At 45.3% G+C, this 24043-nt stretch overlaps 1 protein-coding gene across 1 annotated transcript in view; it reads right to left on the reverse strand.

Annotated features, from left to right (window-relative positions):
* CDC45 (cell division cycle 45) overlaps window positions 1-24043 on the reverse strand; it is a 548847-nt gene that overhangs the window by 222024 nt on the left and 302780 nt on the right. The window contains exons 10-13 of the mRNA XM_069215317.1: window positions 21749-21868; window positions 1444-1575; window positions 1139-1237; window positions 233-394 (exon numbers count right to left, since the gene is read on the reverse strand). Of these exons, the coding sequence (XP_069071418.1) occupies window positions 233-394; window positions 1139-1237; window positions 1444-1575; window positions 21749-21868 (513 nt within the window). The remainder of the gene's footprint in view (window positions 1-232; window positions 395-1138; window positions 1238-1443; window positions 1576-21748; window positions 21869-24043) is intronic.

The following is a 24043-nucleotide window of genomic DNA, read 5'->3' on the forward strand; positions in this document are numbered from 1 at the left end:
ATGACTATACATGGAAATCCCCTACGAGAGAATGTGTTTTTTTTTGTATTATAATGTATTAATATTATAGTACCTCCACCGAGGAAGGAGAATTTATGAAAACAACGTAATCTCACTCACAGACCATTTCAACATACCCTATTCAGAATGTGAGATGATATCCAAAGAAAATATGACGAGGCACAAAGTCTCAGGGATAAACACTATGTAAGTGTTTAGGGGAATACCACACCTGGACAAACTGTCCAAAGCCTTGATGAAGTTATCAGTGCCGCTTTCATCCTTCTCAATATTCTCCATGAGGGAAGCAGCAGCAAAAGCGACATCACTAGCCAAGAACTTGTTCTTAAAACCAAACTGGACGCTGAAGGTTTGTACTCTGACATCTTTCATCCTACAAAAGAAAGAAGCAGACGATTGTACATGATAAAGGTGAAACTAATTTCCATATTTAAATGCTTTTGTGTAACTTAAACCATGTAGTTAGATAACAAACACAAAGTGTTATGTAGCTTCGGAGTGCTACAACTATGGTGCTCGAAACTCATCCAGAAGAAAAAGAGATCCTACAGGATACAAGGAAAATATGGTCTTGCCCCTGCACTCAACTCATAACCACGCATGCAGCTACAGAAGGGCAGATCATCTTAACTGTTCATGCCTACTGGTTTCAAACTTCGAATAATAATCAACTAGAGCTTCCAACCTCTGGGTGCTCTATTCAGGTAAATTGTGCCGATCATCCACTTGCCCCCAGCAGAAAATCTCCTTCCAACGCTATTCTAGAGTAACATCGACACAAAGATGGCCATAGAGCGCTTAGTCAACTGATTTTAAAGAGTTAACATTCTCCCTCCTCCCAAATTAATTCTGAAATAAAAGTGCACTCTAACAACTTGCTCTAATTCCTGTCCTACGCGATGTGCCTGTTCAGGTCAGATACAAGTGGATTAACCTACACTTCTTGACAACACTATCATGACTGCAGCATAAGCCTTAAGCAGGCCCAGTGTTTATTTTAAACAGTTGCGCAAATGTTTAGGGCAAGCTTAGTAAATAAAACATTTGCAGCAAGGATGTTACTAACAGCCAAGATCCACAGTTTAGCAAGCTAGTACATGAAAAGGGAGAACGTTACCCAAACTTATTGGCCGACTCTTCTATCATTTCCCGTAAATTTTCCTTCAGAGAAATGTCCATGGAGTTGAACTTTTGTTTCACTTGCTTCAAGGGTAAGCTGCAAAGAAAAAAAAAATCTGGATTAAATATTTACCTTTCCCAATTGATCTACTTGCTCCTGCAGTGAACAATCCTTAAAGAACACTTCCGACTACTCATCACACTGCCTCTACATTGCTAACATTAATCTCTTTAGACTCAAGTAAACAATATTCCTGTAAAATAAATATCTCACCACAACAGAAAAAAAAAAAAATCACTCACCCCATATCGGCAAGAAACTCCTGGAGACGTTTCTGTCCTTGTACAGACCAAAGCTTGAGGGTGGCAGATGTGTAACAGGAGTTACAGATGCTCTCAAACAACGACCAATGCTGATAAAGGGCTAAACGTAAGCTGTAGATACACCAGAAGTTAAGAAATACACAACACCAGAAGATTTTGGTTTCCAGGAGAACATGAAGGTTATTATTTCATTTTTAAATCATTCAACTTAGCATTACCAAAGCTGTATACTAGAGGAGGGCAATCTTCCCCTGTTGGATTTTATTTTCTTCTGACCTCTGCAGAATGATTGTGTCGTCAATTTCTTTTGAAAACATTTATACAGTTGAAACTGATGTTGTACAATAATCATCACCACCATCAGCCTTTTGCTACTTCACCTCAACCAACTCCAGCATGTTTACCCTATTTCAGTCATCACCATGTACGGACCCAAGTAGGAAGTTGGCTCTGTATATACTATTTCAAAGTAAGAAACAGTGTGCACAGAGTCCAAGGGTTCCCCTTAAAGGTAAGATAGTGGCAAAAAGAGAATTCTAATGCTCTATTTTGTGGTAGTGTGGTCGAGCAGTAGGCTTATCAGAGGGCAGTGTTAAGCATATGTTGTACACACACAGGCAATAAATGAGGAACACACACTCAGACTGATTCCAGGCCAATAGGTTTTTATATTGAAAAATAACTTTTCTTAGTTTATTTTAAGAACCACAGGTTCAAGATTTACAAGTAATACTTCAAATGAAAGGTATTTCACTCCGGTATTCTAGGATCTTTGAATAATCACAATAGCATGTACAGTCTTTGTAAAAATGGCAATAAGCTTGTTCAAAAGTGGACACAGTGCAAAAATCAACAGTTCCTGGGGGAGGTAAGGATAAGTTACTTACCTGTAAATCCTAGTTCTCTTCCAGGGGTATCCTCATCAAAGTCATAAACATTGAATATTCCCGCCCTTGTGCGGGGACCCCGGAGCATATATCAAATATACACATATCATACATGTGTAATAAATAATCATGCAGGCTATCATGTTAAAAACAGGCTAAAAATGCTTTATTTCTATGAAGTTTTTTTTTATATTAAATACTACAATAGAGCATAAATATGTACCCAAGCTCCTAAAACTAGGCTTAGTGAAGTGAGCAGTAGCAAACTCTAGAGAAAAAATAGAAAAAACTGCATTGAAAAACACTGAAGCATTCTTAGCCAATAGGCTGCATGCAGGTTAACACAGGAGAACCATAAAAACTTTGGCACCGTGCCTTTAAGACCCTGAGCACCTCCAGTATCCCACCATGCCTCAGGGGTGAAGGAAAGGTGACAGTTAGTTCACAGTTAGGTCAGTTCTTTTTAAGGTGACAATTTGTATAACCGATTCAAAACACAGTCTGTCCTGCACTTCTAGGAGACGTGCGTCCGGGGAGGAGGGTGGGTTTTTTATGACTTTGATGAGGATACCCCTGGAAGAGAACTAGGATTTACAGGTAAGTAACTTATCCTTCTCTTCCAGGGAATCCTCATCAATAGTCATAAACATTGAATAGATTAGCAAGCCCATCCCTAAACCCAGCGGACTGTCCGATAGAAGTGCAGGAATAGATATGTCTTACGCAAATAGATTTCTTAGAGAGGCCTGCCCCACTTGGGCATCCGCTCTTGCATCTGAGTCTAAACAATAATGTCTTGTAAACGTATGGACAGACTTCCATGTAGCAGCTTTACAAATCTCAGATATCGGAACATTGTTAAGGAGAGCAGCAGTAGCCGCTTTACCCCTTGTGGAATGCGCTCTAGGCCGCGCTAGCAATTGTCTATTAGCTAGCTGGTAAGTATTAACAATGCAAGAAACTATCCATCTTGATATTGTTCTCTTAGAAGCTGCCTCTCCTGTCCTTAAATGACCATAGTTTACAAACAAGCGGTTAGAGTGTCTACAAACAAGCGGTTAGAGTGTCTAATCGATTTTGTCTTGTCCAGATAAAATTTCAGCACTCTTTTCAAGTCTAATGAGTGCAATGCTTTCTCTGCCGGAGTCTCCGGATTGGGAAAGAACGTCGGTAAAGTTATGGTCTGATTAATATGGAATTCTGACACCACCTTCGGAAGGAAAGATGGGTGAGTTCGTAGAACCACTCTATTGTCATGAAAAACCGTGTACGGTTCTTTTGCAGACAAGGCCTGGATTTCACTGACCCTCCTCGCTGAAGTAATGGCCACTAGAAAAGCCGTCTTCCACGTAAGGTGTTGTAAAGAGGCCTTATGGATAGGCTCGAAAGGAGGGCCCATAAGTTTTGCCAGGACTATGTTCAGTTCCCATGGAGGAGAAGGCCTCCGAATTGGCGGAAAAACTTTCTTCAAACCTTCTAAGAAATCCTTGACTACAGGTTTTGTAAAGAAGGATTCCTGAGAAGGCGATTTGCGATAGGCAGTAATAGCAGACAAATGTACCTTAATAGATGATACCTGCAGACCGGACTTCGCTATATGAAGCAAATAGGACAGTATGACATCCTCCTGCGCCCGTATGGGATTATGACCTTGCTGACAGCACCAGATGTAGAATCTCTTCCACTTAAAAGCGTAGGAACGCCGCGTGGAAGGTCGTTTGGACTCTTTCAAGATGCTCATGCACTCCTGCGAGAGTCCTAGGTGCCCATACTGCAGGAAGTCAGGAGCCATGCTGTTAAGCTCAGAGAGGGTAGGTAGGGATGTAGAATCCTGCCCTGCATTCTACTCAGAAGATCCGGTCTGCACGGCAGCCTCCTGTGAAGTTCTTCCGACAGGTTGAGGAGATCCGTGTACCAGAACTGTCGGGGCCATTGCGGCGCTACAAGAATCATTCTGGTCCTGGATCTGTAAAGTTTGCTGATCACTGCCGGAATGAGGGGAATCGGCGGAAAAGCGTAAAGAAATGTCCCTGACCAGTCGATCAACAGGGCATTCCCTCGAGATCCCGGACGGTAGAACCTGGATGCGAAGACTGGGCATTTCTTGTTTACTTCGTCTGCGAAGAGGTCCAGTTGAGGCCGACCCCATTGCGCGAAGATGTATTCTGCGACTTCGCCGTGCAGGACCCAATCGTGAACGTCCTCCAGGTGTCTGCTTAGAAAGTCTGCTTCCACGTTCTGCTGACCTGGCAGGTGAACTGCTGTAATTGACATTCCTCTGGCCAGGAGCCAATGCCATATCGCTTGGGACTCTCGCGATAGGGGTAGGGACCTCGTTCCCCCCCGTTTGTTCAAGTAATACATCGTGGTTGTATTGTCCGTCTGTATCAAGAGAGTTTTCCCCTGAATTAGCGGTATGAAAGACTTGAGAGCGAGATGGACCGCTCTGAGTTCTAGCAGATTGATGTGGTACTGCTTTTCCTTGTCTGACCACAGACCCTGCGCTTGAAAAGGACCCAGATGAGCCCCCCCATCCCTGAAGAGATGCATCCGTTACTAGGGTGTCGGATGGAAGCACCTGGTGAAACGGAGCACCCACTGACAGGTGAGGTCTGTGCATCCACCATCTCAATGACTGAAGTGCTACCTCCGGTAGCCGCACCGTGTCCTCCCAGCGACCTGTACTTTGGCTCCAGTTGGTCTCCAATGCCTCTTGGAGGGGTCTCATGTGGAGTCTGGCATTTGGGACAATAAAAATGCACGATGCCATGGAGCCCAGTAGTGATGTCACCTGACGTGCCGTAGGTGCGCTGGCTCTCAACAGGTCCTGGCACTTCTTGTTTATTGAGGATAGTCGTTCCTCCGAAGGATACACTTTTTGTAGTTCTGTGTTTATGATAGCTCCTAGGTAGTGAAGATTCTGCGTTGGAGTCAAGGTTGACTTCTGGTAATTGACCTGAAGACCTAGAGCTTCGCAAACTCCTAGTACAATGTCCCGATGGCTTCTCGCCTGCTCCGGAGAAGAAGCCTTTAGTAGCCAGTCGTCTAGGTATGGATATATGTATATCCTTTGTCTTCGGAGATGTGCCGCCACCACTGCCATACATTTCGAGAAAACTCTTGGGGCAGATTTCAGGCCAAAGGGTAGAACCCTGAACTGGTAATGCTGTAACGCTACTCTGAAGCGCAGGAATTTTCGATGTTTTGGAGCTATTGGGATGTGAAAATACGCATCCTGCAGGTCGATGGAGCACATCCAGTCTCCCTGATGCAGTTGAGGGAAAATCTGGTGAAGCGCTAGCATTCTGAACTTCTGCTTCCTTATGTATTTGTTCAGCAGCTGTAGATCCAGGATTGGCCTGAAAACGCCCTCTTGACCCTTCTTTGCCACTAGAAAGTAACGGGAGTAGACCCCCTGTCCTCTTCGTGCAGGTGGAACCTTTTCTATGGCATTCTTTCTTAGGAGGGCGAGAGCCTCCTTGCGTAGCAAGCTGAGATGAGATGGATTGTCTTTGGTTGGTGGCAAGCGTGGTGGAGGCTGTTTGAAAAGAAGAGAATAGCCATGTTCGACAATATTGAGCACCCATTTGTCTATTGTGATAGAGTGCCACTCGTGAAGATAAGCCGTAATACTTCCCCCCACCGGAGTGGTGTACAGTGTCGAGGGAAGCGAGATTTCATTGCTTGGTGGGTGCTTTCGGGGTGGATTGTTGAGGTCTGCTTGACCCTCGCTCCCTTGTGTTTCTTCGTTGAAAAAGAGGGCGTCCCTGTCGCTGCTGTGACCTTTGCGCCCAATGAGGGGTTTGAACCCTCTGCTGGAAAGGGCGCCTATCATACGGCCTGTACCTCCTCCTGAAATCCTTCTTTCTTTCGAGGCCCACCGCCTTCAAGGTATCCACCTCTGTCTTCATGCAGGCCATCTCTTCGTCTGCATGGGCACCGAATAGAGAGTTCCCGGCAAATGGGAGATTCAGGATGCGTTGTTGTGCTTCCTGTTTCAAGCCAGTGAGCCTCAGCCAGGAAGATCTCCTCGCACATATACCATGTGCGTACCCATGAGCAGCCAAATCCGCCCCATCCGCTGCCGCGCTGATAATCTGGTTGGATACCAGGCATCCTTCTTGTAGTATCTCCTGGAAATCTTGCCTGTCTTCTCTGGGCAATTTTTCTGCAAATCTACTGAGGGAATCCCACAGAGAACGATCGTACCTGCCCAGGAGCGCAGACGCACTGGAGACCTTCATTGCTGAAGCCGCCGTCCCGCATATCTTCCTCCCTAGAGAGTCTAGATGTCTGCTCTCTTTATCCGGGGGTACCGTGGATGAAGATGCCACCGAGTGGGTCTTACGGGCGGCAGCTATGATCACAGAGTCCGGTGGCGGATCCTTTCTAAGGAATAAAGGGTCTTGTTCTGGAGCCTTGTATTTCTTAAGAATCCTAGCCGGGGCAGACTTAAGCGAGGCTGGGGCCAGAAAAGTGTCCATGGTTGGCTGCAGCAAGCCAGGCACTAGAGGCAGCAACTTTTTCGACGCTGATCTCTGTTGTAGAGTCTCAAAGATGATCGATGAGGAGGTAGATGGTTCTGGAACCTCTATGTTGAGTTTCTGCGCTCCTCTTAGCAACACCTCGTTGAATGTGGTAATATCATCCACCGGTGAGACTCTAGCAGGTGGTGAATCTGTAAGGGTGGGTGAGTAACGCCCGACAGAAGAACCTGATGAAGACCAAGAGGGTGATCTTCTCCTTGACCGCGACCTGGATCTCTGTTGAAAGCGAGATCTGCTGTGAGACGCTGCAGCAGAGCGTCTAGGCCTCGCGGTCTGTTGGCTAGGAGCTGAACGAGCCCGTTCTGCCCTGGCTGTCGGTGATGGCGTTCTTGGCAGGGAGGCAGTAGGTGAATACATTCGCGAATACTGCAAATCTGGGGAGGCCGCTGGTCTGTTGAGGCTCTCCAGCCATCTCGGAGACAGATTGATGGGCGAGACATGCCCAGATGATGCCGCTCTTGACCGAGAAGAGTCGCTCGGTATGGAGACCACTGGAGATGGCGCCTTGTCTGGCGTGGGGCGATGTTCTGCTCCCTGTGGGACAGGTAAAACCTGTGTCGACGTCGATGGCTGTTTCGACGTCGAAGGGCGCCCAGCCGGTTGGTCCTGCCTCGACGTTGAGTGCCTCGACGTTGAGTGTCTTGACGTCGAACGACGCTCCTTGGACCTCGACCTGCTCGCCGTCGTGTGCCTCGACGTGGAGAGATGGGAGGTCGACGGCGGATGTTTCTCGTGCCGTCGTGGTGATCTCGACGTCGTGTGTCCTGACGTCGGGGGGCGCACAGCCTTTGGCGGCGACCGGGCACGCCGGCGATGGCTCGACATCAATCGGCGGGTTGCCGTCGACCGAGACCTGCCCCTGCTCTGATGTTCCCTCGACGCCGTTCCCTTCGACGTCGGGTGTGTCGCCGTCGACGGCGATCTATGCCGTTGAGACGGTGGTAGCGACGTCGTCGACGGTGAACAAACAGGCACTTTCCTACCTGTCGACGTCGACCGGGCCATTCTCTCCTGAGAATGGCCTTCTGGCTGTCTGGGAAGTGAGGAAGACGATGTTCTTTTCCTCTCCTGAAGCCCATGAAGCCGGATCTTCTCTCTGTCTTTCAGAGTCCTCCTAGACATGTTCTTGCAGTACTTACAAGTGTCAGGGCAGTGACTCTGAGGCAGGCACACTATGCACAGAGAGTGGGGATCTGACTGGGCCTTCTTCTTCCCACAAGCAGGGCATCTGACGAAAAGAGAAGGCATTTTTCTGTCAGAAAAAACCTTCCTAGCTCAGACAAAGATATTATTTGTCGAGTGAAAAGTGAAAAAACGCTTTTTTAAAGAATTTCTCTGAGAAAAACTCAGAAAAATTGAGAGCTCAATGCTCCAGGATCCTCTCAGGTCAGTTCTTTTTTCCGGCTTCTTCTAACTGTGAACCAACTGTCACCTTTCCTTCACCCCTGAGGCATGGTGGGATACTGGAGGTGCTCAGGGTCTTAAAGGCACGGTGCCAAAGTTTTTATGGTTCTCCTGTGTTAACCTGCATGCAGCCTATTGGCTAAGAATGCTTCAGTGTTTTTCAATGCAGTTTTTTCTATTTTTTCTCTAGAGTTTGCTACTGCTCACTTCACTAAGCCTAGTTTTAGGAGCTTGGGTACATATTTATGCTCTATTGTAGTATTTAATATAAAAATATATATTTTTTTTTTTAAACTTCATAGAAATAAAGCATTTTTAGCCTGTTTTTAACATGATAGCCTGCATGATTATTTATTACACATGTATGATATGTGTATATTTGATATATGCTCCGGGGTCCCCGCACAAGGGCGGGAATATTCAATGTTTATGACTATTGATGAGGATCCCCTAGAAGAGAAGTAAAGGTTAGTTTTGAAGGTAAGTAAGGCACTTACAAGTCTCAAGTTGGGGCATAGGCAGCCCAACGTTGGGGGGGGTCAAGGCAACCCCAAAGTTACCAAACCCGCAGCTCAGGGCCAGTCAGCTGCAGAGGTCAAAGAGGTCCCCAAAACACACAGGCTTCTATGGAGAACAGGGGTGCCCTCGTTCCAGTCTGCCAGCAGGTAATTACTTACGTTCTCAGGGGCAGACCAGGGGGGTTTTGTAGAGCACCAGGGGGGACACAAGCAGGCACATAAAGTACACCCTCAGCGGCACAAGGGCGGCCGGGTGCAGTGTGCAAACAGGCATCGCGTTTTAGACTGAGAACAATGGAGGGACCCGGGGGTCACTTCAACGATGCAAGCAGGCACTGGGGGGTAGGGGGGGGGGGGGGGGCTCCTCGGGGTAGCCACCACCCCACCACCTGTGCTAGGTAGAGGGTCGCTCCTGCACTGGAGTTCGGTTCCTTCAGGTCCTGGGGGCTGCGGGTGCAGTGTTTGTTCCAGGCGTCGAGTCCCTTGTTACAGGCAGTCGTGCTCAGGGGGAGCCTCTGGATTCTCTCTGCAGGCGTCGCTGTGGGGACTCGGGGGGGGGTCGTCTCTGGCTCGCAGTGACCGGGGAGTCCTCCCTGAGGTGTTTGTTTTCTGCAGGTCGAGCCGGGGGCGTCGGGTGCAGAGTGGGAAGTCTCAGGTTTCCGGCGGGAAACGTGAAGTCTTTGGAAGTTGTTTCTTTGTTGCAAGGAAGTTGCAGGTTTTTGAACAGGGCTGCTGTTCACGGGAGTTTCTTGGTCCTTGGGTGCAGGGCAGTCCTCAGAGGTCGCTGGTCCCTGTTGGATGCATCGCTGTTGCAGTTTTCTTCAAAGTTGGGAGACAGGCGGGTAGGGCTGGGGTCAAGGCAGTTGTCTCAGTCTTCTCTGCAGGGCTTCAGGTCAGCAGTCCTTGTTAGGTTGCAGGAATTCAGTTTCCTAGGTTCTGGGGAGCTCCTAAATACTGAATTGAGGGGTGTGTTTAGGTCTGGGAGGGCAGTAGCCAATGGCTACTGTCCTGGAGGGTGGCTACACCATCGTTGTGCTTCCTCCCTGTGGGGTGGGGGGCACATCCCTAATCCTATTGGGGGAATCCTCCACTCACAAGATGGAGGATTTCTAAAAGCAGGAGTCACCTCAGGACACCCGAGCTGTCCTGACTGCTGGGTGGCTCCTCCTTTTTTTTCAATTATCTCCTCCAGCCTTGCCGCCAAAAGTGGGGGCAGTGGCCAGAGGGGTGGGCATCTCCACTACATGTGATGCCCTGTGGTGCAGTAACAAAAGGGGTGAGCCTTTGAGGCTCACCGCCAGGTGTTACAGTTCCTGCAGGGGAATGTGAGAAGCACCTCCACCCAGTACAGGCTTTGTTCCTGGCCACAGAGTGACAAAGGCACTCTCCCCATGTGGCCAGCAAAATGTCTGGTGTGTGGCAGGCTGGCAGAAACTAGTCAGCCCACACTGAAAGTCGGGTTGTATTCAGGGGGCACCTCTAAGGTGCCCTCTGGGTGTATGTTACAATAAATTGCACACTGGCATCAGTGTGCATTTATTGTGCTGAGATGTTTGATACCAAACTTCCCAGTTTTCAGTGTAGCCATTATGGAACTGTGGAGTTCGTGTTTGACAAACTCCCAGACCATATAATCTTATGGCTACCATGCACTTACAATGACTAAGGTTTTTCTTCGACACTGTAGGGGCATAGTGCTCATGCACATATGCCCTCATCTGTGCTATAAGGCACCCTGCCTTAGGGCTGTAAGGCCTGCTAGAGGGGTGACTTACCTATGCCACAGGCAGTGTGAGGTTTGCATGGCACTCGAGGGGAGTGCCATGTCGACTTAGTCATTTTCTCCCCACTAGCACACAAAAGCTGTGAGCCAGTGTGCATGTGCTGAGTGAGGGGTCCCCAGGGTGGCATAAGACATGCTGCAGCCCTTAAACACCTTCCCTGGCATCAGGGCCCTTGATACCAGAGGTACCAGTTACAAGGGACTTACCTGAGTAGCAGTGTTGTGCCAATTGTGGAGACAAAGGTACATTTTAGGGAAAGAACACTAGTGCTGGGGCCTGGTTAGCAGGGTCCCAGCACACTTTCAAATCATAACTTAGCATCAGCAAAGGCAAAAAGTCAGGGGGTAACCATGCCAAAGAGGCATTTCCTTACACCTATGGAGATAAAAGAAATAGGGAGGAATCTCGCCAAATCCTGCTGCACTCCCAATTCTCCAGAAGATGGCATCATCGCCCACGATTGCACTGACAAAATGTCCAACATTGCCGTCGACAGTTCAGTCTTCGTCGTCAACGGTCCCCTCGTCGACGGCGCCATCACCGCCGGTGTGCTCTTCGACAGTGCTTTCTTTAACTTCGATAAGTGTTTTGTCGACGGTAGTGCCCTCGTCTACGGATGAACCAATTACGCTTTCTTAGTCAACGATGCTCTCATCGACACCTTTCTATAGATTTTGGCAGTGATTGTCGCTGAAGAAAGCAGTGACACTAACTCATCGCCTTTGTAAACGTCACCGCCGTCGCTGTGATAGTCGACCCCGTCGACGGGGCTTTTTTGGCAGCATCTGAGGAGAGTCTTACTGGGTCCTTTGCTGGCGACAGGGAAAGGGAAGCACTTTTAGTGGGTGCCTTTTTCCCCACAGGCGTAGTAGGCTCTGAGTGAACTTTTTTAAAGTTTTAAATGGGTCTCTGACCCCGATGTAGCAGTCTCTTGGCACCTATGTTTCTCCACAGATGCATATTTCGATTTCCTAGCCACTTTCTTCAGTGGCTCCTCAGGCAGTCTTTCTTTCTCTCCAGATCTTTTTAAGGAGTGAGATGCATGAGATGTTTCACTCTCATCTGGGGATGGGTTTTCCATGGCTTTCGGTCTTTGTAGCCACAACAGAAGCCTACCCTCACAGTCCTTGAGGGTTTTCTGACTGAATGTGCGACAGATCATGAAGTCTCTCACCTTGTGGTCTGGAAGCTGGCAGTAGATGCACTTCTTGTGGGGATCATCAACATGTAGTCCCTTCTTCCCACAACTGCCACAGTCTCTGAAAAGACCTTTTAGTTTGTTGAGACATTGTTCCTTGAAAACTGGGTTTTCTGAGAGAAAAAATCCTGTCAGAAAAATGAAGTGAGCAGAGCTCAGGGAGACTCCCTTTCACACGAAGTGCGGTAGAAAATCTGAGGGAAAGAGTCTGTTGGGAGTATTCTAGATGGTGTGGACGCCTGAGCCTCAAGTTGAGTCTTTTTATAAAAGGACATGGATAGGCTATAAAAGAGCCTATTTTGGCCATTACGGCCTACTACGTAATGCTTACTGCTATCTGTATTTGAAGTTACTGTGGGATGATTCAAGCATGTGAATCTATGAAAGATCCAATACTGGAGAATAACTTGAACAGAAGATGTGATCATTTGAAACAAACCAGGCCTCTATCCTAGAATACTTACCTTCCGATTTTAGAGAAATAGTATGCCCTAGATAAATAAGAAAAGGATTCTTACCTATAATTTTAGTTCTCGGTCAGACCAATCTCCATTGAAATCCTAAGCAGTTAATAGACCCCCCACTCATGTGTGCTATACCAGCAAACTTCTTTAAATATATATTTGTTACATTTGCACTTCACAAGAGCAAAATCTTTTTAGGTGACATACTTTAGCAGCCTGTACAATAGGCTCTGATGCTCAATTGCATTCATTTACTTTTAAAAAGGCCAAAATGTTAATAGAAAAGTTACTAGAAAATAGGTGCGTGCTTTTTCTCTCTCTTTTTTAATGAAAAAAAAAAACACTTAAAAAAAAGGAAATGGAGTTGAAGGAATCAATTGAATGTAGCCATAGAGGCTGCAGCTATGTTAACATGAAAACGGACTGAGCTTTTACGGTCTAAAGCCCTCCAGTAACCCAGCAGGTAGAAGTTCTCTTTACTTTATTCCAGCTCTTGATGGCATGACCTTGGAGCACCAAGCAAGGCTGTTTTGTTTTTCCCCCCTTACAAATCTCTTCATGTTTCCTTGAAGTTGATCAGCTCGGTCTTCTGCCATGTAGAGTGTTTTTCTGTCATTGCGTGACAGAAAATACTTCATTTTCTTCACAAAAAAATACCATTTTCATTTGCGAAGTGTCCTGCTTATGGATGAAAAAAGTAAAAGCAGATTTCCATGATTAGTGTGTACCTTGCAATGACTTCAGGACCTTTTCCAGGCACATCCTGAAGGACAGGGAGAAAATGTGCCTACATGGTAAAGAGATGCTGCAAAGATCTCATAAGGGGCTATCTGAGGAAACAGGAATGACAAATGATCATGGGGAGGGTCAGCCCTCAACTACTGCTCTACCCCCCCCACTCCAAGGATGCCACAATAGGGAGGTTAACAAATAAAATAAAAAAATTTATAAAAAATAAAAAGACATGCCTGAAAAAAATTGCCAACGCTACTGATAAGACATCGAGGCATGGAGCAGTGCCAACTTGTTCTCCATGAGGACAGGGTTGACACTGAAGAGAAAACACTAGACAGATACAGGAGTTCAGCAACCTCACAGCCTCCTACTTTTGATACTCCTTCGCCTCCACTCCAGGTAGTGCCTTTGGGGTATCAACCTCCATCAAGACCACCTGCCGCATCAAGGAGATCCCAGTCTCCTGCACCTCGAACCATCATTAAGTCTATTAGTTCTAGGCTTATTAAAGCCAGTGATTAACTTTTTTCTGACCCCCACGCCATCCAGATTGCTAAAATCATAAAGGCCTCCTCATTAGGATTCTCTTTTTCTTGGAAGACTTAGAAGTGGTGCTGGCAACGAAAAAGGTTCAAGCCACTGCTCCCTCAACTATGGAAGCCGAAAACTTGGTTCTGTGGGACGAAACATGTACAATACTGCAGCTAATATCATGAAGTTGACAAGTGCTACTGCCCTTGGGCAGATACGGACAATCATTACGGGACTCCCTTCAGAAATCTGCAGATCTTCCACGAGTTAATATGTAAAAACATAGTTGAGTTTTTGAATGAAGGCATGATGGTGTGTGAACACGTTATCCAAGTGGCTACAGACTCCTACTTTAGCTGCATATGGATACTGTCATGGTTTGACTATAATAAGCAGTAGTTCCTAAATTTGCCTTTCCTTTATTTGGCAATTATATTGGTAACAAAAAGGGTCAAATGAAAGCTGAAAGACATTACTGGTTGTTGGTCTGGAGAAAAAGAAAGAGCAGCAAAAACATTCCTGTAGACCTTATGATCATCAATACTACCAGAGTGTTCAGTCCTCAGTGGCTGAAGGTAGGCAACAATAGCAACAAAGGCCTTCCCACCCACTAATGCAAAAAGAACAAGGTGATGGATGGAATGCTTGAAATATTCTGTCACCGGCAACCACTCGGGCTGCATCCCAGTCCATCTTTCTCTGCCCACCACGTCACCTCAGTTTGGATCCTGCCACATGTAAATAAGTCTTCACCCTGCTCCTCATGGGAACACTCCAGCCCCTACTGCCAGGCCCTCCCTGAACTGGAACACAAGCGACCTATGACCGGTTTCACCTTAGTTATGGCTCCTCAGCCAGGTATAGCTTGGTTCCAGTGGCACAGTGAGCCCAGGACCCACATCTGAGCCTACCCGGCGAACTTAGGGCAGCAAATGTAAAAAGAACAAGGTGATGGATGGAATGCTTGAATTAATCTCAGTCACTGAGGCCGCATTACAATCGATATTTTGTTTTGCTCTCCGTGCCACCTCAGTTTGGACCCAGACATATGCAAATCAGTCTTGATCCTGCTCCTAATGAGGACAGTTCAGCCCAAACTCCAAGCAATTCAGACTGGACCGTTCCCATAGGGAGCAGGGTCAAGACTAATTTGCATATGGCTGGGTCCAAACTGGAATGGTGAGCCAACACACAATGGATTTAGGCCCAGATCTGTGACTGGGGTGAATGTTTAACATTGTTCAGCATTATGTCCATAATTTGTTCTTTTTGCATTTCCCACCAACAAAGGCACCACTCAAAAAGTAAAGGTGGACATGAATCTGCTGCAGCAGAGACAAAACAATGAATCTTACTTCCCACTCTTAGGTAACCCACTAATGCTTCTTCCCACTCAGGTGGGAGGAAGCATTTCCAACTATCTGGAAGAGTGTATTTCCAACACCAATGAAAGCATGGGTACTGAATATTGTTCAGATTGGCTACTGTCTCAGGTTAACTCTTTCCATCTTTTATAATCACCAAAGAAGTAATCTACGCAACATTTAGAGATGCTTCAACAAAAGGTTAATGTGCTCCGCCGTAAGCCAGCTGTGAAGGCTGTACCACTTTCCTAGAAAGGAACTGGAATGTATTCCTGTTGGGTAAAAAAAAAAAAAGACGGCCAAAGACCAAATATAGACCCATTCTAGAACTAAAACTGGCCAACAAATAAATAAGGAAGGAAAGGTTCAGGCTGCTAACATTACATCAAATCTGCCTGCAAATCTATCAAGGGATTGACTTTGCTCTATAGATCTTCAAGATAAATACTTCCGTGTGCCAGTAGCCAACAAGCACTGCACGTTCCTGCAATTCAGGGTCAGCAGCATTCACTATCAGTACAACGTCCTTTCATTTGGCTTTAAGTGTGCCCCAGGATATGCTTGTAATGCATGGCTGTCAGTCCAGCGCATCTCAGGAAGCGCAAGATCTTCGTCTATCCATGTCATGACTGGCCGGTCAAGGCAAACATTTAAACAAGCTCAACATTTCCAGATGACTTTCTGCTCTCAATCACTAGGACTGTGCTTCAATCCCAACCGTCACAAAGAAATCATCATCCCTAGCACAGTTGCTTCACCATCCTATCTGAAAAGCAAAAGTGTATCCTTTGGAGAAATACTGCCACCTGCTGAAAGCCACCCATTTGAAGGTGAGACAGGTATGGTCATTACTGGGATCCACAGCATCCTGCAACTATGCCCACCTCCACAGGAGACTCACACAGGAATGGAAGAGCAATTTAATCAGTCCTCAAGCAACTGGAAGCAAAACATTCTTTATGTCAATGCAGCACACACAAGTGGTAGTGTCATCTGGAGAACCTCCTCAACGGAACAGATTTTCTTAAAAATGGTTCATCCCAAACAATAGTGACCAACATCACCCTCAGAGTGGGGAACACATCTAATCTGCTGGAGCGGAGGGCTGTACATCTGGCTCTGAAACCTTTTCTACCCTCCTTCAGGGCAAGCTCCCTCCTTGTTCAGACTGAGAACAAACCAAGGTACTATCTGAGCAAGCTGAGAGGGACGAAGTGTGGATTCTTCCCGCTAGAAGCCCAAACCATCTGGAAGGGACTACTAGCCAGAAACTTGAAGGGTATCTAGCAAATTCAAGTGGACTCCCTAAGCAGATAAATTCATAAAAACCAAGAGGATCTTCAACTATTCCATCATTCACAACAGCTTGTGTGACTGGATCTTTCCTCAACTGGATCTTTTTGCCACCGTACAAAAAACACCCAGACGTCACCTGGCAGTTCTACCAACCGGGGACAAATAGGAATGCCCTATGGATTGACTGGTCTGGCAAATTTTGCTTACAACCCCTCCACCCCGATACCCTATTTCCAACAGTAATCATCAAATACCAGGATGATTTTAATAGCTCCGGCAAAGCCACATCGGTGGTGGCTTATGGACCCTTTTTACATGTTAGAACAACCGCACAGGAAACTGTTGTGCAGACTGGACCATCTCCAAAGCGAGACTAGGTAGTACATCCCAACCTACCATTCCAGTCTTGGCAGCCTGACTCCTAAATCCATCCACTATGGGCGCTTGAGCCTTTCGCAGAATTGTCCATTCTTCAAAGTTGTTCTGTTCCTTCAAATGGAAAAGATTCTGTATTTGGTATTTTGACAAAACTTTGATTGAACCAACTGCCAAGAAGCTGCTTTGCCATCATATTTGTTTCATTTGGCCCGATGTGGTCTGCAGTTCTCTTGTATCAAAGTTAATTTGGAAGCTATTACGATCTATAAAAATGTCCTTCATAAACCTATTTTTCAAGCTCGTGGTGGTTAGGGTCTTCCTAGAGCTTATATAAAAAGTGTCTCCAGCTCCCTGTATGCAGACCATATCCACCCTTGGAACTGGAACACTAGTGTCAAGTCTTAAGGAGTTTCAAACCAAACCAATCCATAAATCAATCTTGTAATAGCTTTCGAGGAAAGCTGTTTCTCTTGTTATTACACTTGCATGCAGTATTAGCTAGATGCAGGTTTTGTCTCCATAAACCTTATAGAGTGTTGCACTGCAACATGAGTCATGAGAACTCCTATATTTCTACCTCAAGTAGTTTCAGATTTTCATGTAAACCAAACCAGTACCTAAACGTTCTTTCAGAACACTACTACTATAGCACTGAGATTACTCCAAAAGCTTGATATAAGGAGAGTTCTCAAATTCTATCTTGATAAAACTAAATAAATAAAAAGGATACTTTGCTAATGCTATTTCTGGTCAAAACTATCTTCTTGCAGATTCCTCACCTTTTGAATATCTGACGCGCCAGTCTAGATTCAGAAGCTCTTCAATACCTCTCTTTGTAGGTAGGGGCTGCTGGCTCCACTTCTGCATCATACACAGCATACCTGTGACGTCACTGGAGCCTGCAGTAACATCAGTTTCCATCCATTTGTTTTAAACGCATCTTTGAGGCAGAAGGATGTTAGTAGCATCAGGAAGACAGGTGCACTATTTTATATCATGCAGGGACCTCTAGAAGAGAACATGTGGGATGAACAGCCATGCAACAGGGAGGTGGCTGGGTCAGTCAGGAATGTGCATGTATATGGACTATCCACCAGACAGAGCATTACCGAAGGTAAGTAACTCTTTCTTCTGATGGATACTTCTACCTGCAGATTCTTCATCTTTTGATTTGATGCCCCAGCACTATCCAACTAGGAAATTGGTGCATGCCCAGTCCTGAAGGTCATGGCGAGCAAAGTAAACTTCTAATTTCAGAGTCCAGTCAGTAATGCTTTGCAAAAGTGTAAAGGGTAGCCCAAGTCTCTGACCTGAAGATTAAAGTTATCAGCACTCTTGCCAGAATCACTAATATCTTTATGGGCCTGCAAAATTCACATCTAAAGAAGTACAATGCCTGTCCATCAATCATCTAGGCAGGGGTTCACCCAAAGGCCAGTCACCATACGGCATTGAGCCTCTTGTGTGTGAACTACAGAGGCGGAGTCTCCAGGCGTGATTGCAGAGCCTGATCAGGAGAAGGTGACAAGGGTTGCTCCCCTGGCGGCAGCAGTTTTGGAGCCAATGGCATAATCTGCCGGGCCAGGGAGGTGATGGGGCCCAGGTTCGAGGCCAGGATAGTCTGTGGAAGCAGTGTCTCTTGTGACGTCGAACCAGACAGCTGGATTGGTGTCAGCATCAGTTTCAGCCCCCACAACTGGAGACAAGGGAAGGAATGTTGTGAAGAGAACCTAATGGTATGGCATCAGAAATCACCTGAACATAAAAGCAATAGTGGCTATGGGGGAGGGGTGTCACTCAGCGCTTCCGCAGGGACCTAGATGTATGTCAAACATGGTGTTGAACATCATCAATGTTTTTAAACACCACGGTGGGAGAGGTCTTGGTAACAATTATTTTTTAATACTGGTGGCTAATTCATATTGCCTACTCTTTTTATTCTTTTATATTGACTACAAAACGGCAGTTACCCTGGCAGCGTCAACCATGGTTAGGACTTTCGGCATCCTTAATACTCATCTTTTGATGATGCCAAGAACATTTTGGCTCCCCATTCCTTTATTACTTTAGGATGCAGCTTCTGACATGAGTCATGGTCAGATCTTAAACATCAAAGACAGATTTCATGAGGGTCTGTACCGGACATCTGCCCATCACAGTCCTGACATGGTATAAAATTCAACCATTCGGTGGTGACAATTGTAAAACTGCATCTGTTGTGTAAAAAAAAAAAAGAAAAAAAAATTGAAAAGATTAGCTCGAGGAGATTGAGATTTCCAGGTCCTTTTATGAGTAAGAACGTAACATGGATGCCACATATGGTTCCAAAGTGGAACCAGTGCCCCCTACCAGTGTGGAAAACTATTCAAGAGTTTATGGACCAAGGATTTGTGCCTGGAATATTCAAAAGGTGAGGCAATTGCAAGTAGAATCAAAAAGTGAGCAATCTGCAAATAGAATCAATCAGTCAGTACTTCTAGAGCGCAGCTAATTACCCGTGAGGGTATCCAGGCGCATGGTTTTTGGGCTAGAGTCTCTTCATGAAGTCTGTCAATGAGGGTGATGTTAGGCAGTGGAGAGAGAGGGCGTTTCAGGACTTTGGGGGAGTCGGGTGGTACGAAGGACTGGCCTCTGCTGTGTATGGCAGATGTACTGTATGTGCGAGGGAGGCGAAGGTTTAATGGGTGGTGGAACTTCAGGAAGTGGTTCATGTATGCTGGTCCTTAGTTGTGGAGGGCTTTGTAGGCATGTGTGAGGAAATGGAATCAGCATCTGATCTGGTCATCGAGCCATTGGAAGTTCTTCAGGTGTTGGGTGATCTGGGTCCATTTGGGGAGGCTGAGAGTCAGTCTGGCCGCTGAGTTCTGTATCGTCTGGAGTCTTCTCGTGGTGGTTCCTGCAAACAGTGTGCTGCCATAATCTATCAGGCTGGGGATGAGGGCTTGCATGACTTGCTCATGCTTATGAGGAGCTACTTAAAGATTCTTTGGAGCATGCAGAGGAGACTGCATTGATTTGTTGTTTCATGGCGAGTTTGCGGTCCAGGATGATGCCGAGGTCTTTTCTTACAGTAGTGGGTCTGACTTCAGGAGGCCACCAGGTGTGGTTCCAGAGGGAGGTGTGGCTGCCAAAAATCAGCAATTAAATCTTGTCCATGTTGAGCTTCAGACAGTTGCCCTTCATCCAAACTGACATTCTTCATGCAGTTGTGGAAGTTGGTCTAAATGGTGGTGGGGTCTGGTGAGAGTGATGGAATGAGCTGGATGTTGTCTGCGTAGGATAGGATATTGATTTCATGGGTTCTGACGATGTCAGCTAGAGTAGTGCGATAGGTGTTGAAGAGGGTGGGCAGAGGGATGAATCTTGAGTGACACCACAGATGGTGCTTGTGGGTTCAGAGGTGAAAGGCGGTAGGTGAATTCTCTGTGTCTAAGTCCCATGAGGAATGATGCAATCCATCTCAGTGCACCTCCATTGATCACGATCTGGTGCGGTCTTTTGAGTGTGTGGTGGGATACAGTGCTGAAAGCTGCACGGAGATTGAAGAGGAAGCAGGGCTACCGATTTGCCTCTGTCAAGTAGGATATGGATGTCGTCCGTGGAGGTGATCAGTGTGATTTCAGTGCTGTGGTTGGGGTGGAAACCTGATTGAGAGGAGTCTGGCAGGTTATTTCTCTCCAGATGTTCGGTGTGCTGCCAGTTGATGGCCTTCTCCAAAGAATATGGCAGGAAAAGGGAGCAAGATAGGACTGTAGTTCTGGAGATCACTGGGATCAGCAGAGGGCTTCTTCAGAGAGCTCTGACATCTGCATGTCTCCATGCGGCGGGAAATGTGGCTGATCTTGTTGCTTCCTAGGTTGAAGATGAAGTGTAGGCAGGGGTCAGTGGATGGTCCAGAGTGGACAGAGTTCATCATGGCGCTGGCGTTCAGTGTGGTGAGCTGTAGAAGTATCCATCAGAATCCTAAATCCAGAGAACTGTCTGTAAATGATGGCCCTTTACATAATGAATGGTTTGCCAAGTCCAAACAATCTCTATCCAGATGGACAGTTTCTAGCATTAAGTTATGCTATCAGAAAGCAAATAAATCACTAATTGATGGCAGTCTACTATACTGCAGGTAAAACTGCTAGTGCTGCATTACTGAAAAAAATCCATTGCTTAAATCTGCAAAGGATTCACCTGGAGGTATGTTAACACATTTACGTGCCACTAATGTCTTGAGTCAGATTTGAGCACAGATGTCCAAGTAGGGCAGGGGTCCTTGAGAAACATTTGCTCAATTTTTCATTGATTTATCTTTTCTCCCTTTCACCACATGTTATGGAGGGGTTTGCCATTCTAGTAAGTGCTTATGATTATCAATCGAGATCCCTTGAAAGATAAGGTAAGTTTCTTACCTATTATCCTAATTGTTCTTCAGGAGAATTTTCACTGAAATCATAAGCAACCTTCCCTCCTACCAGTGAAAGGAACAAAGATAGATGAAACGCTCTGCACTGGTATCCTTTCACTCATTCACAAAAATATTATCAATGGAGATCCGCTAAAGGAAAATTATGATTTGTACCACCAAAACATACCTAAATAAACTGGAAAAGCAAAGAAACGTGGGAATAAAGAAAACAAACATTTGCAACACTCATTCGGCATCCCTGACTGTTTAATTAAGCTGTTACCACCTTTACTAAATGGCTCAGACCTTATGTCCCATTTGGGTTTCCTGTAAGTCTATAGATTACTACAACGGAGGAAAGGCTACAAATGTCTGATTAACATTAAAGTTATACAGCTTTATTCGATGTTCAAAAATATCAGTAAAGAGACTGTGATGGAGAACCTATGTTGTATTTAGAAAGGCCATTTCTTTTTTTTATTTCACACTGAAATTTAATTACACTGCTTAGATCAGGCTCAAGAGACCATGGGAGTGGGATGCGCCACAGAAATGCTGTCACTTTCTCACACACAAATGGCTGAGCAACAGCCGACCTAGATATCAGATTCAAGCCTATCCTTAGCCACCACTGGCTTTCCCAATTAGCTGGCTTGCTGAGGAGGTATGTGGAACACATTGTATACGATGGTGCAAACTACCTCTTGGCACAGATAAGCGGTAGTCAACCTTGGACTTTCTCATCTGTAAGACTCTTGTCTGTGAAATTAAATGAAGGATACTCATATTCAAAAGAAATCCTCATGCAGTCAATAGAAAGGGAATTTTCCTCGTCCTCGTTGCGGTGGTTATGTCGAGATACATGTCGCTGCAGGATACCCACATCCGTAACATACTTCATTCTACAAACAAGAGACATCTTTCTTTAATTCATTTCTGGTACAATTCAAAATAAAAATATTTCCAACACCCCATATATCCAACAGGTCTACCCCAATGCCACACCAATATAGGGAGAATCTTAAGACCAACCTCTTTAAAGAACACTACATCACAATGTACTTTTGCTTCCAGAAACCAGTTTTATTTCCCATTGCTTGTTGGCCGTATGCTCAACTTTCCCTTTGTACAGTGCTCTGCTAACTTTTCGTAAATTTTGTGCTACACAAATAGTGTACATGCCTTCCCATAACCAGTCATTGAATAAAGCTAATTGCATCTTAGATAAGAAAATAAGTTACTTACCTGTAACTGTAGTTCTCCAGTATTGGTATCTTTCATAGATTCACATGCTTGAATCATTCCCCGTCGTCGAAGTGGGAGTCCCACGGTACATAGAAAGCAATAAATAGAGAAAAACCTCTTTTCTTTTTTTTTTTTTTTTTTTCATTGAAGTCAATAGGAAAAAACATTCAATTGTAGAACTATCAGCCTCTTTAGAAAGAGCCCAAACTTCAGCCAATCAGGCGCGACCACCCTCTTAGAACCCTCAGCACAGAGGCTCAGTCTGTCAGATTTCTCCGCACTAGTGTACACAGGAAAAAATTCCAGAAGGTGAGCCTCTCTGGGGAGGAGGGTGGGTCGCATGTGAATCTATGAAAGATACCAATACTGGAGAACTACAGTTACAGGTAAGTAACTTATTTTCTTCTCCAGTATTAGGGTATCTTTCATAGATTCATATGCTTGAATCAGAATAGTCAGCAGTAAATGGATAAATTATTATTTTCTTGTAGTACCAACAGAATGCATAAATATATTGCATGTTGACTGAATGTATATAAGCGATTAAATCTGCAAATTAGGATAAGTTACTTACCTGTAAATCCTAGTTCTCTTCCAGGGGTATCCTCATCAAAGTCATAAACATTGAATATTCCCACCCTTGTGCGGGGACCACAAGCATATATATATAAAATACATACATATTATCATGTGTAAAACAGCAATGCAGGCTATAATCATAAATATGCTAAAATGCTTTATTTCTATGCAAGTTTTTTTTTTTTTTTATATTATAAAATCACAAAAGATCATAAATATCTACCTAAGCCCCAAAAACTGGACTTAGGGAAGTAAACAGCAGTAAATAGCAGAGAAAAATAGAAAAAACCACATTGAAAAACAATGAAGCATTCTTAGCCAATAGGCTGCATGCAGGTTAACACAGGAGAACCATAAAAACTTTGGCACCGTGCCTTTAAGACCCTGAGCACCTCCAGTATCCCACCATGCCTCAGGGGTGAAGGGAAGGTGACAGTTGGTTCACAGTTAGGTCAGTACTTTTTTACGGTGACAATCTGTGTAACTGATCAGAAAGATAATCTGTCCTGCACTTCTAGGAGACTTGAGTCCGGGGAGGAGGGTGGGTTGTTTATGACTTTGATGAGGATACCCCTGGAAGAGAACTAGGATTTACAGGTAAGTAACTTATCCTTCTCTTCCAGGGGATCCTCATCAATAGTCATAAACATTGAATAGATTAGCAAGCCCATCCCTAAACTCTGCGGACTGTCTGAAAGAAGTGCAGGAAAGAATACATATTCATGCAAATAGATTTCTAAGAGAGGCCTGCCCCACCTGGGCATCCGCTCTTGCATCCGAGTCTAAACAGTAATGCTTAGTAAAGGTATGCACAGACTTCCATGTAGCAGCCTTACAAATCTCGGAAATTGGTACATTGTTAAGGAGGGCAGCAGTAGCAGCTTTTCCCCTTGTGGAATGCGCTTTTGGCCTAGCCAGTAATTGCTTATTAGCCAGTTGGTAAGAGTTAACAATACAAGACACAATCCATCTTGATATCGTTCGTTTAGACGCTGCCTCTCCTGTTCTTAAATGACCATAATTCAGAAACAAATGGTTAGAATGTCTAATCGGTTTTGTTTTGTCCAAATAGAATTTCAGCACTCTTTTCAAGTCTAAAGAATGCAATGCTTTCTCAGCCGGAGTCTCCGGATTGGGAAAGAAAGTCGGTAAAGATATAGTCTGATTGATATGGAATTCTGACACCACCTTCGGAAGAAAAGATGGGTGAGTTCGCAGAACCACTCTATTATCGTGAAAAACCGTGTACGGTT

Source organism: Pleurodeles waltl, chromosome 11 (genome assembly GCF_031143425.1).
Source record: "Pleurodeles waltl isolate 20211129_DDA chromosome 11, aPleWal1.hap1.20221129, whole genome shotgun sequence".
NCBI classification, from domain to species: domain Eukaryota; kingdom Metazoa; phylum Chordata; class Amphibia; order Caudata; family Salamandridae; genus Pleurodeles; species Pleurodeles waltl.